The 13,432-nt window shown below is 54.5% G+C and overlaps 3 protein-coding genes across 3 annotated transcripts; 2 read left to right on the forward strand and 1 right to left on the reverse strand.

Moving 5' to 3' along the window:
* Window positions 1–174: 174 nt before the first annotated feature.
* Window positions 175–1,634, forward strand: HD553DRAFT_273762 (putative mitochondrial import receptor subunit tom40; the record flags this gene model as incomplete). The annotated part of the gene is made up of 4 exons (XM_046177830.1): window positions 175–373; window positions 504–757; window positions 841–1,437; window positions 1,533–1,634. 4 exons carry the CDS (start codon window positions 175–177, stop codon window positions 1,632–1,634), a joined length of 1,152 nt encoding a protein of 383 aa, XP_046035675.1.
* A 3,253-nt stretch (window positions 1,635–4,887) lies between these two features.
* Window positions 4,888–6,758, reverse strand: HD553DRAFT_54074 (Isochorismatase-like protein). The gene is made up of 5 exons (XM_046184298.1): window positions 6,392–6,758; window positions 5,975–6,262; window positions 5,689–5,781; window positions 5,352–5,602; window positions 4,888–5,292 (listed from the first exon to the last, which is right to left on the reverse strand). Exons 1-5 carry the CDS (start codon window positions 6,575–6,577, stop codon window positions 5,076–5,078), a joined length of 1,035 nt encoding a protein of 344 aa, XP_046035676.1. The 5' UTR covers window positions 6,578–6,758; the 3' UTR covers window positions 4,888–5,075.
* A 5,780-nt stretch (window positions 6,759–12,538) lies between these two features.
* Window positions 12,539–12,772, forward strand: HD553DRAFT_273419 (uncharacterized protein; the record flags this gene model as incomplete). The annotated part of the gene is made up of 1 exon (XM_046177814.1): window positions 12,539–12,772. The coding sequence occupies one exon, from the start codon at window positions 12,539–12,541 to the stop codon at window positions 12,770–12,772; it is 234 nt and encodes a 77-aa protein (XP_046035677.1).
* Window positions 12,773–13,432: the final 660 nt, after the last annotated feature.

A 13,432-nucleotide genomic window follows, 5' to 3' on the forward strand; every position in this document is an offset into this window, starting at 1 on the left:
GTTTTTCGAGGAGAACAGAGGTTTCGAGGGCGACATCAAATCGTCATCGATAGTCAAACAATCCTCTCTCCACAGACCTCGACATAGTCTGATTCTCATACTCTCATAACCATATCCTTCACGATGTCCGCCGCCCCGACTTACCCGGCGTACAACCCCGCCGCCATCCCGAACATGGACGAAAAGGTCGTCTCCGCCTCGGCTCCTTCCCCAGCACCTTCAGCGTTCACCCCTTACCTCGACGCTCTCCACTCGATACACCGTCCGATCACCAACCCGATCGCCAACACGTATTCGAGGTTTGAGAAGTGGAAGGAGGGGTTCGGGTTGTACCAGCCCGGGACGGTCGAGAACTTGACGAGGGAGATTAAGCGTGAGTCACGGTAGCGTCCTGTTCTGATCAGCAAGAAGCTCGAGCTTATGTTCACCTTCTATTCCGACTGATCTCGATCTACCTTCTGCATCTGGCTTCAATCCGGAAAATTCCTGCGGCCACCACACAGAAACCCACCTCACCAACTTCCTCTTCGACGGAGCGCGAGCCGACCTGACAAAAGGTCTCTCCCTCTCCCCTGCTTTCCAGGTGACCCACTCGTTCAGCTTGGCCAGCGCCACCCAGCCTCCGAGTTACAACTTTGGAGCCGTTTTCGCGGACAACAACACTCTGCTCCAGGGTGGAGTTGATCACACGGGGTCGGTCACGGCTAGGGCGAACCAGAGTTGGGGTCCGAATGATACGACCAAGATGCAGGCTCAGGTGAGCCGTAACTGTCAAGCAGGTGAAATGTGGAGAACGACGTGCTAAATTGGTTCGTACGGTTATACGGCGACGCTCGATAGCTCTCGGGTCAACCTGGTCACTCGATGATCCAGATCGAGCACGACCACGCGGGTCCTCACTACTCGCTCAACCTGCGTACCATCAACCCCTCTCCGACGGACCTCACCGGGATCCACATGGTCTCCCTCTTGCACTCCGTCTCTCCTCGTCTCGCCCTCGGTTTCGAGACCTTGATCCAACACCCTCAACCCCAGATCCTCGAGACCTCCACCAGCTACCTGGCCAAACTCACTTCCCTCCCCGCCCCCGGATCCGCCGTGCCCGTCTCTTCCCCTACCTCCTTGGGTCTGAACTCGCTCAACCAGTGGATCGCCACCCTCCAGCTCCAACCTCAGGGGATTATCCAGTCGACGTATTACCAGAAACTCTCACCTTCCGTGGACGTCGGTCTGGACCTCCAGATCTTGAACACCCCGGCTAGTCCGATGGGACCGGGCAAGAGGGAGGCGACGGCGACGTTGGGAGCCAAGTACGAGTTTAGGATGGCCACTTTCAGGGGTCAGGTGGATAGTCAAGGAAAGGTCGGGATGTTGTTGGAACAGAGGTTCACCCCGGCGTTCGCCTTCCTTGTCGGTGGGGAGATTGATCATCTGAAGGTGAGTCGACACGAGTCATATTGGATCTTCCGCAAACGTAGCATGACAATGCCAGAACGGAAACTGATAAAACGCTATGTGCGATCTATTCGCAGGGAACTTCCAAGATTGGAATGGGAGTCATGATCGAGTCGTCCTCGATGACGCCCGAGGAGATGCAAGCTCAGGCTCAGGCTGCCGGGATGGCGCCTATGTAAGCCGAGAGCGCAGGACGAAGTTAGTTGAAGAAATGGAGAGGAGGAGACGTAGAGCCGGGCATGGGAGGATGCGGGAGTGAGAGTCAGCGAAAGTAATCGGGGGATGGACCGGGACAACGAAGCGGAGCAGCCCAAGATCTTCGGGAATTCGAAGCACGGGCCGTGGATCAAGGACAACGAGAATTTCTGCATCTTATCCCAGTCTTACTTGTTCCGACTCTCGCAACCTCGGCTCCTCTGGTCTCTTCGCTTTGGACGACAAGAGCCATACAGGCGCAGAATATGTGTTTTTACGACCGGTAGAAGGTAGAGAGACAGGTAGTTTTCGTAGCGTGGACGAATGGCGGACGAAACGAAAAGAACCAAAAATACTGTGTAACATATTGATCACTAGCGACTGTTTACTACTACTTATCATTGTTCATCGCTTTGCAATGACCGGCTGCCCGAAATGATGGGCGTAGGACGCTTCACGCAAGGCTGGAGTCAGACATACGGGAGGGTACCCGTCCGGATCGCTTACTGCGGAGTGCGATTCGGGAATGATGCGTGTGCTAGCAATATAACGCTCCACACCTGCTCCTGGAAAGCATCGTCCCTCTATGAACTAATATTGTATGAGCGATCAACACGCTCTCCGTGCCCGGGTCTTGATGTAGGAAATCTGTGTGTAGGACCAGGGAAGTCTGACAAACTGTATATTCTACCAGGCTCACCAAAGATACCGTCTTGAGTGCGGGACCACTACGGGCTGTGACACCATTATTAATTCAATTGATGACTATGTTTATAGCTACAGCCTCCATACCCCTTTGGTCGTTTCACATGATATGCTTATCACGCCACGCGCGCGCTTCCTTTCATCGGTTATACATCATACAGTGAGTATATATGTCATCGTTTCCGTGAGCGCTGCTCATCGCTGTGCCGCTCGTGGTCCGTATATAAATCGACGTACGATCTGTCACTATCATCGAAGGGAAGTCTACTGGAGCCTAGATGGCTGTACATGTACAGTACCACCAACGACACCCGTACGCCCTTGGCACCGGTCACAATGCTTGCGCCTTCGGTCACATTTTCAATCGACACTACCGTGACTTTTCGATCCATCCTACGCGGACCTCATTCGTTAAAAAGTTGTCAGCCCAGCGGAAGGGGCATATCCTCTTCTGTGTTGGGTAAGAGATTCATCGGCGACGGCGAACTTTCGAGAACGGTCAGGTTCAACGAGAAAAACTTGGAGAACTGTAGGAGAAGCAACTGGTCTCTACCCGCCTCAGAATTTGATACTTCCATCAAGCCTCTCACGAATCGCGAGCGCGACCAGTCATCCGACAGCGAGTCAGATTCGGGAAGCGATGCCGCAAGTTGGTGTGACTGAGAGAGGGTCGTAAGCATTGGCCCGTACAGGTCAGCGAAGCCCTTCGCCTGAACGCAATGTAATGTAAAGCATGGACCCAAGTACTACAATCGATGCGTAAACAACATGAGACTTTAGTCAGACGAGTCCGAGCTACTCCCAGCGTCCTCCCACGATACAACACTGGACTTGACTTTGCCAGGGGCTTCCGCCTCCAACTTTCTGGAACTGTTTGTTCCCTGGGTATCGGGGGGTTTCGCTCCGGCCTTCAGCAAGTAGTTGTTGGTCATATTCTTGACCGACTCCGGTTGCTTCTTTATGGCCCTGCGGGGATAGCAGATCGAGATGTATCAGTAGGGCTTCTGTGAGCAGACAGGAGACCAAAAACTCACTGTCGACCCGGGGAATTGACGTGCAAATCCTTTTGTATCTTTGTCTTCTTTCGAAGATAGTAAGGTCTGCTGTTGTTGATCGGCACGAACGAGTACGAGGGTGATCCGCACAAATGAGTACAAGGGATGGGTAATGAAGTTTGGTTTCCGAATAAGTACGAGGGACGGGTGACGAAGGTTGTTTTCAGTACATGGTAACAGCGGAACAGGTAGTTCAGAGATGAGAGGGAGCGGGAACTTCCGCCTGATGCTGCTGTTGAACCAAGGAGTATTTCTCGAAGCATAATTCCCCGTTCGAAGCGGTACGGACGCACAACAAAGGTGATACGGCGATACGGGATTTGTTGAGCACTATCCACGACTTCAAAGGCCCGTTAAAAAAGGCTATCGAAGAATTCAAGAAGCGGGACAGCACAGATGGTCTCTTGTTTTCGACCAGGTCCAATGGTGAAGGGCTTCTAAAAAGCCAAACGTCTTATCAGGCTGTATAGCATGATCAAGCATCGTCAGGCCAGCGACTTACGAACGGTTTATCGGAAGCGATATACAGAATTCGAAGCTCTCTGAATGAAATATAGCTTGAAGCCAAACGAGGAGACGTTGAAAGCCTTGAAACTGTGAGAGTGTCGATGGAAGGTTCAGATCCCTTGTATGTGTAGACCTGTATTGCTGCTTTAAGACGCAATATCATGTCCGCCTGAAGACTTGGCAAGACAAGACTATGATTTTGCATGGCATTTCTCGATTTATCCTTTGTCAGACCAACAAAGGTCATTTCCATATCAAAAAATGCAATCACGATCGCAACACGTAAGAGATTGGCTCAAGTGCCGGTCCAGGAGAACGAGCACTCGATTCCCGTCGTCTTGCTAGACGTTGCCTTCCGCCGACCCATTGCGGCTAGATCTTCTGGTGCTCATTCGGTCGTCGGTCAATCGTGCTCTACGGAATAATGAGCGATGAGCACAGTAGGTCAATGGCATCATTCTCGCGTAAACGTTACCTTAAGTGTGCGGCGTGATGATCGTTTTCGCACCCAGACAAAGGAAGCGCAACAACCAAAGGCCTTTCGCAGTGACCGAGGTAGTATTTAGCTAGCAGTCCTGTAAGACCATGGCCATATCCACAAGAATCTTTCGTTACACCTGTCAACGGTTTGTACTAAGTCAGTTTTATCCCAACGTATTCTTACCATGCCTTCCGGACCTACAATCAATCCGCAACACGGTCTCGACCTGAAACGCCCACTCGCGGACGACGAAACCGCTCACGCGAGAGCCGCATTCGCCGCTGAGCTCGAAAGTCACTGGCAAGCTCGCCGACCAGAAAGCTGGGTCCGCACCTCTACAGCGAAGGGACCCAAAAGCGAGATGAAAGAACGTCCGCTGGAGACTCAACGGCATCATCACAGGTCGAGGAGGGGTGCTTTCTCTTCCCCGATGACTCCTGAAACTGAACGACATGAAGACGCAGATCGTGATAGGAAGATGTAGACCGGTAGTCAAAGATAATTCATGAATGGTGGTATAAGCCTTTCCTATAAGTGCTGATCTGACTGGCGTGATGTTGACGTGTACATACAACAGCCTAACGAACGAATCCGTACAACCAGAAATACAACGAAACCTCACTCCAACCTGACATTCCCTCCCTGCTCAAAGTTCGAGTCCATGTTCATATCGACATTCACGTGGCCATGCCGGCAAAAGCCTCTCGCAACTCTTGTTCGGTATGGAGCACCTTGACGCCCCTATCCGCACACACCCTCAACGCCTTGTCACTGGAAGCCTTGCCCACCCCCCTGACGGCGGGTTCGTACAGGTAGACGGTGAAGGGGCTGGATTCCCTGTTCATCGCCGCCAAGGCCGTCTGCGCAACGCTGTAACGTCGAACGTGCAAGCGACTAGTCATCAGTATAGGGGTCGTCTTGTTTCGTATACGGCAAGTGGGTTGTGGACTGACCAGAAGTCCGTAGCGAGCCCGACAACGCATATCTTCTTCACCCCGAGCTTGATCAGGAAACCGGCGAGATCCTCTCCAGCCTCTTCCTCTTGTTCTTGTTCCGGCTCGTCTGCGCTTCCCGTCCCGGTAACCGTGGTCGTGGTCGTCCGTCCATTCATGTACATCCCGAGGACACTATCCATCTCGGGAGAACCAACGGGGACGACTTTACCAGAGAATGCGGAAAAGGCTTCCACATTCGACCTGGTACCCTGCGACGATGATCAAGACAGTTCACCGAAGTCAGCTCAGTCTCAAGGACAAGCTGCAGCACAATGGGAGGGGCGATCGAACCCACCTTGCGAACCAACGCAAACTTTCCAGCCCGATGCCAAGGCTTTAAAGCCGTCCTCAGATCTCGCTCGATCTCGGCCCCTCGGGTATTCTTGACCTGTAGTCCGCAAAGAATGCGAGGACGAGCGGATGCCAATCATGTAGACCAGATGAACAAGATAGCACAAGTATTTCGTTATCGTGCATATCGTGATGGTGAGAAGGGTAGAAACACGGAGAATATGGGGAAGGTTAGTCACCTCCGGCCGATCCCTAATCCCGATCACGATCCCGCGACGCTCGACACTCACGCAATGGTCCGGCCACAAGTTCAGATCTACCTGTCCGTCATCCACGCCCTGAGTCGTCTTGTATCCACTTCTAGGGTCGGTCAGACCGAGGTTGTCTTCCCCTTCGTGATCGTCCTCGTCCTCGGTGTTCCCGTCTCTTTGATTGCTGTTGCTACCGTTTTCGTCGTCTTGATGGATATCAACGTGTTCGCCCAAGACGTCTCGAGGTACACGGACAGTCGTAAAGGGTCGAGCGTGAGGGTGTTTGTGGTGCGATGAGAAGGAGATGTGGGTGTGGGGGTGCCAGTCCTGCGTTGTCGACCAAGATTGAAGATCAAAAGCGCCAATTGGGTTCAAAAGGGCCAAGTCAGGTCAGATCAGCTGAGGAAAACAACTCGCAACCGCCCAAACGTTTGATCGTAGAGCCTTGCCACTCACCTGAGAAGCGACGACGATGTCCCAAACGTCCTCCATCCATTCTTCCTTCAACAACCCGCTGATGATGGGCAAGACGTCCCCACCGTCCGGGACCGCCAGGCTGCCAGAGGGAGGCAAGAAATCGTTCTGAACGTCGATGATCAAGAGGGCTGATGCTGCTGCTGCAGACGAAGTCGAGGTCGACATGTTTAGAGAGCTCGATCAGAATTCCGATCTTTCAGTGAGGGTTGGTATGTACGGGGTGCAAGTAGATTTGGAAGGCGGTTTCTCCATCACATGGTGGAAGCTCCACAGGTTCGTCTCAATCTCAACCCGGGTTGTTATATACGATCTCCACCTGTAGCTCCGTAGGCTTGTAGCGACGTAGCGATTGTCACGATACTCGTCGAGCTTTTTGTCATTTGATTGATTCCAGCGTACAAAAACGTTATGACACGGTACAGATACCCACGATACGCCGAGCCCTCCGTGGTCTGCCAAACCACGGATCCAGATCGGTCACCGGGGGAGTGACAACAACCACCGAAAGGGATGGGAGGACCAGAGGCCTCAGAGTATCCCTCTGTGCTCCGTGAGCTCCAGGTGCTGGATCCACTCACCAGCGGAGAGCTCAGGAGCTAGCGAAAGACGAAGGATCATGCCCGGGCTAGGCGATTCCAGCGGGCAAACGGCTGGATTCCGACATGATGGTTTCGCGTCGCGTCTCACATCTCGCATGGCCACAGGGAGTTGAGATGGGTGAAGCTCAAGGTTTCCCCTTGCGCAGCAACCAACCATAGCACACACTGCGCACAGCGCAGTTCTATCCGATCCACCTCGCCGACGACTTCATTCACCGCTCCGAAGGCCCGCTATACAAATATATTTGATAAGCCAAATTCGTGTCACGAGTATGACGTGGCTACATAGCCATGCTATACGCTATAGACTAGACGGACATAGGTTCATGTCAATGTCCACCCTAGCCACACTACGTCATTCAAGGCCCCCATCCCCCCCGCAAACGGCAAGTCGCTTCCCCTCCCGGATGCAGATCCCCGCGGTTAACGTCACAGCAGCAGCATGCGGCGTGCGACGTAGACCCAGGACACTCCTCTTGACGAACATCACCTCTTGCTAGCAAAGTGACAAGACTCTAGCGAATTGCTATCAAGACGACTAGGAGACTAGGAGCTCTTGTGTGTACCACTAGTTCAAAAGCTAAGCTTGCGGGATGTCCGACGAACCCCTCCCGTCGAGGTCGTACGTCGTCAAACAGGGCGGGTTTACGGATCCCATCGTGGATGCCGTCATGAACTTGGGTAGATCGGTACGCCTAGGGTTTAGGTTCTTGCAATGAGATTCTTTGATGAGCTTATCTGGTTTTTGGTTTCCTGCTTCTGGTGGTCGTGGATGATGGTCCCGATAGAATAAGGATGCGGATGCCGGTAAGTCTCCGCTTCAGGCCAGGAGACGTTTCACATTCTTGCCGGCGAGCTGACTTGTCTTATCCCTGTGCAACAAACCTCTTCGAACACGAAACACTACCTCACAATACTTTCCAATACTATTTGCTACGCCATGAAATAGCTACGGTGACCAAGAAGAAACCCCGGAAAGCCAAACCCCTAGATTCGGCACCGATCGACCAGACTTCGACGCAAAACTACACCCCTCCTCTCCTTCCCAACAGATCCCAACATTCTCTCAACTCGATGAACATGCCAGGGTCTTTCCCTGGCCTCACCATGGCTCCAGCGACAGGACCATTGAAGCAGGTGCCTAACCCGTTTACCACGCCATTACCGCAAAAGGCAGGGGGGATGTACTTGGCAAAAGCGCCAGGGATGCCTCATCGAGGGTCGAGTCGGTCTGGAGGCGGAGGAGGACTGAATGGAGGAGTCAATCCGGTTGCGGATATCGGTTTGGGGGCTGGAGATTCCTTGCCGTTGACGACAACGACGACGAATACGAGCGCCAATCCTGCACCTCCCGCGCCCGTCTTGCTCCTCCCTTCGATGTTACCGAAACCTCCTCCCATCCAGATGCCTCAGATGCAACAACCTCCGAAATTTGCACCCATCCCCGAACCGCTCTGGGAGAAGAACAATGGGAACTCGAAGTCCGAGGCGGAGAGGTTCAAGGAGATGGTACTCCTCGGAACTAGTCCCGTGGCTAATGGAAACCAGGATGTGAATGCCAACGCCGGGGAAGAAGCGGCGGGAGGCGAAAGGCCGAGAAAGAAGAAGAAGAAGAGACGGAGAGAGGTGCCTCTCGAAACCGGAGAACCGGCTGGAGAGGAAGATCGGGATAGAGTAGCTGGTTCTGAACTTACCGCTCGTCCCCCTGGGAATCAACAACCTGCACTCGCAGCGACCAATGCGGTCGCGACGGTGACGATTGAAGAGGACGAAGCGCTCTTGCACCAACAGAGGCAGGAGACGAGGAGGAGACGGCGGAGGACGATGAGAAGTGCGATTGCAGGGAACATGGAGGAAGGGCTGGGTGGGGCTGCGTCGGATAGGATAGGGAGGAGAGCGAGTATGAGGAGGAGGAACGTCTGGGATGGTGAGCTCGTTTGATTCTGTGTCTTCCGCCGACAAAAAATAGGCTGACCCGGATTGCAATGGAAATTGGTTTGTAGACGTACCAGAGTTTGCTAACCTGGACTCTCCAACGATTCCCGAGGCGGACGAATCGCAAGAGAATCCCGAAAACAACAACGAGCAGAATCACGATGCCCAGCAAGCGTTACACGAACCGCCTCCTCCGCCATTTCCTTATCCGACACCGAGTACAGGGAGATTGCCACCGGCTTTCGGTAGCGTCGTCTTGGAGGGACACGAGGGGCGACGAAGCCCACCTCCTTCCTTCGAGTTCGCTACCCGCGGAACTACACCAAATGGATCTCCTCAGCAGTCTGCTCTGACTCAGCAAGCCTCCCCGGCAGACGAGGATGAGGATGAAGGAGAGATTCCACCTTCGCCTTCAACGGTATCGACGGTTCGACGGGCCAGGATTCGAAACGAGACGCCTCGGCAGAGAAGACGACGTGAAGATCGGGAACGCTGGGAACGAGCCAGGGAACAGGGCAAGGATCTGGACGAGATGATCGGGCGCGAAAGGGAGCGGATAGAGAGGATGCAACATTGGGGTCAGAGTCAAGGTGAGGCTGAGCAGGCTGCTGATTTCGAAAGTGACTCGGTTTTGGATCGGGGAGACGGGCAGGTGGTGGATGAGGAGGATTTGAGGTTTTCTCGAGAACAAAAGGGGAAGGGGCGAGCGGTCTATTACGATGCGACCGATCTGGGGCTGGGCGAGCCGATACCAGGACCCGGGTTGTCTCGTGCGTCTTCGATGTCAACCAATCTGGCTAGGAGCGTGCGGGAGCCGTTTGACGAAGAGGATGAAGCCTTGCCTGTCGCATCGACTATCAGAGGTAATTCGCAAGAAGTCGACTTGGATCAGAACGGGGAGGGTTCCAAGCCTTCAGGGTTTGTGACTCAAGAGTTGGCCATGGCCGGAGTCGATCTCGATGAACTTGTCGGCACCCCCGTCGAAGAACAAGATGGGGGAACAGAGACCGAGGTTCCCGCTCTCGTGGTTGACGTCGGCGGCGAAACGGTACGATCGCATTCGCCCTCGACACCCAAAGCTCCCACGCACGCGCTGTCGCCCGTTTCGACCGTGACCGTACAGGCTGCAAAGGAAGACAAGGACGCGCTCGCTACGAGCCCGAATATGCACGGATCTAGGTTCCTCGAAGGAATCTCCGAGGGCCCGGACGGTCAACTCGAGGTCGTGCCAGGTGTACTGGATCTGCCCGTGACACAGGAAGAACCCGAGTCCATGACCACGCCACCGGCTGTGCCCGAAAAGGACGTCGTTGCTACAGCTGACCAGACGACCAAGTCGCTAGGCGTTACGAGGAAAAACTCGCTTCCGCCGTTGTTCTCGAAACGACGATCGGGAAGAAAGATCTCGAACCCTTGGGCGTTGTTCCGTCAGACCTCCACCTCGAACAAGAAACCCGAGGCAGAAAAGTCGGCCGAACCCAGCTCAAGCCCCGGAATTCAAGAAGAGGAGGCTCCATCGCCGAAAGAGACGGGCTTATCGAAGTCGCCATTCTTCCGAGCTGCAAGTCATTTCCTGAAACCGAATCTTGGTCTGGAGCCGAAGAAGGACGAAACGGAACATGTCCCACAGCAATCCGTTCCAGAGATTGCCCCTGCGCCAGTTGCGATGCCATTATGGAACCGTCAGGTATCGACGTCCACGGTCAAAACCACATCCACTCCGAGTCAGCCTGCGGTCGTCTACAAGCACCCCTTCAACCGTGCTGTAAAACCGGCTTGGATGCAAAACGCTGCCCCGATCTGGCAGGATCCCAAGGCGTATGTCATGGATGAATCACGGCCTCTGGAGTCTCCCGCTGAGGAGGAACCGAGATCCCCTCCGATCGCCAGTCCACCTTTGGCGAAAGTGGGTGAGGACTGGGAGATGGTATCCGAACCGGTCAAGCAAGAAGAGCAGCCGGCCGCTGAAGTACAAGCGGTTCAACCGCGAGAGACGGCGGCGCAACGTAAACCCGCTCCAGCTATACCTGCTCGCAGGCCCGTTGCTTCAGCTTTCCCGCCTCCGGTTCTGGCAAGCGCTCGGCAACCAGCCTCGTCCTCGTCGGAGTCCAGCCTTGGCGAATCCGAGAGTACGGAAGACTCTGATAGTGAGACGAGCAGCGATGGATGGAGCGTATCCGATGCGGTGGCGAGGCCTCCAGCAGCTTACCGGTTGCTACCTCCTCGAGGTATTCCTGCCAATGTCTTGCGGGCTGCAAACGAGCCTCCTCCTCTGCCACGACGGAACCGTGAAAACCGTCCGAAGCCGAACGGTCCGCGACAACGGGGCGCGCCTCCACCGTTGCCAGCCAGGACTCGCCCCATGACGAGCGATCCCATCGTGGCTCCAGCGACTGCGCCTACGCCACCATCGCTCGTACAGGACGTCGTCGTAAAGCCCTCAGAGCCTGTTCCGTTAAATCAACCTGTAGTTGTCGAATCAACAAAAGCCGAAGTTGCACCGGTTGCAAAGGTTGTGCCAGCGGCGCCGATGCCGAGACGAAAATCCGCGGGCAAGACCGAGACGCCCAACATGTCGCAGCCGACTACTCCGGGTCTGCCTTCTTCGACGAGACCTACCGCCGGTGATCGAACCCCTTCGGCTATCTCGGGGTACTTTAACAAGCCCATCAACCAAGAGGGCGATCGCCCGCGAACCCGCTCTGCAGGTGCCGGATTACGTCCACTTGCGATCGCGAATAATATGGAGGCTTCCAGACAGGAAGCCTCACCCAAGCTGTCACCTGGTGTGCCTGTCGTCTTCCCCCAGTCTAAACCGCTTCGTGTTAGTGGTGGGTTGCCTGCTCCAACACGTCCAAAGGCCACACACCATGTGACCAGCCCAGCAGAACGTAAGCCCAAGCCGAACGCTCGACTTGCCATCAAACCTCGGTACGACGATCGACCGGAGCAAGAGCTCAAATCGCAATTGTCGAATCGGATCAATAAGTGGCGGTTGGCTGCGATCAGACCGGATCCACCCGAGACTTGGGAGCCGGAGGACGATGAGGAAGCGGAGGTGATCGATCAGCAAGCCCCCTCGAATGGCTTTGCTAGATCCAAATCGATGCCCAATTTTGTCAAGGATACCGAGGATCAGGTCGATTCGACCCCGAGTCCAGTCGCGGATCGACAAGCTGTCAAAGCCACTCCCTCACCGCCTGGCGAAGCAGAGAAGTCGCAGACTCCACCTGCTCCGGTGGAAGAACCCAGACAACGGGTCGTCTCGAACCGCACCCACCGCTCGGCCAAGGCTCGAGTCAACGAAGCGAGGCCAATATCCACTCCAGGTAACATCCAGCCGGAGGCAACAGCAGAGGCGACCGCTGCTCGGAGTCCTGGGCTCGAGTATACGGATCTGGATCTTGTCGCTGCGCAATTGCAAGGTACCGATCGTGAATACGAGGTGAGCTGATCTCTTGCGGATCGCGGTGCTATGGCAATAAATCGTAATCCTAATTTTCCTTTCTCGTAACAGGGCATGAACGCCATCACCTCGTTCGTTGGCGAGGAGATCGCTCGCGGTGCATCCCCCGACAGTCTCGCCAACCTCATGCTCGCGCCCGTGGAGATCGAGAGCCGGCGCATGACCAAGGAGGGCAAGAGCAAGCTCAAGCTGACTGCGCTCGGTATCCGGGTACACAAGTGCTCGATCTGTCTCAGTCAATTCCGAGCGGGGGATATCATGGCGATGATGCCAAAGTGCAGTCATCTCGGGCATCAACGGTGTGTGGTCAACTGGCTCGTCAAAGACGCTCGTTGTATGGTGTGTAGAGAGCCCTTGTAGAGGTCGTCCGGTGCTGCAGCAATATCATCATAATCATCAGATTTGCACAGACAGAGTGACCTGTTTCGGGTTCTCCGATCGCGGAGCGAGTCTTGCCTTGGTGGGCGTCGGCCTGTCGAAATCTGAAACACGCGCGCGAAAAAAGCCAAAGGACGGATCTTTTCATCGGACCCGATTGTTCTTTCCCCCTTCCTCTGATGGAAGCGAGGGTTCCTTTGGGTCCTTTGATCTCGTTTGTTCGTCATCCATCAACTTCACAGCGACCACGAGGGCGGAACCGATCACTTTTCCATTTCTCTTTCTCTTTGTTGTTGTTGATTTCGGAGGTTCGATCGATCCGACAATATACTCTGTCTACCATGTCACCACTGTCACGTTTACTAAACCTCGCTCACAAGGTCACAACAACATACGCAATTTTGTACATTAAACGACTAGAGACCTCCTCCTCTAGCACATAGTACAAGCGTCCCTTCCTCGCCTACGCGGCATATGGACTCGAAACCTCCGGCCATGTCGGCCTATCACCTCCAGAACCACTATCAACCTTCCTACTCAGACGCCGGCGTACCTTCTCCTCCAGACTCGAATGCCCCTTATGGAAGCCTATCGCAAACTCATCAGATCGACGAACACCTTTTGGTTCCCCACTATCTCTCT

Source organism: Filobasidium floriforme, assembly GCF_021052385.1.
Source record: "Filobasidium floriforme strain CBS 6241 chromosome Unknown HD553scaffold_14, whole genome shotgun sequence".
In the NCBI taxonomy this organism is placed as follows: Eukaryota; Fungi; Basidiomycota; class Tremellomycetes; order Filobasidiales; family Filobasidiaceae; genus Filobasidium; species Filobasidium floriforme.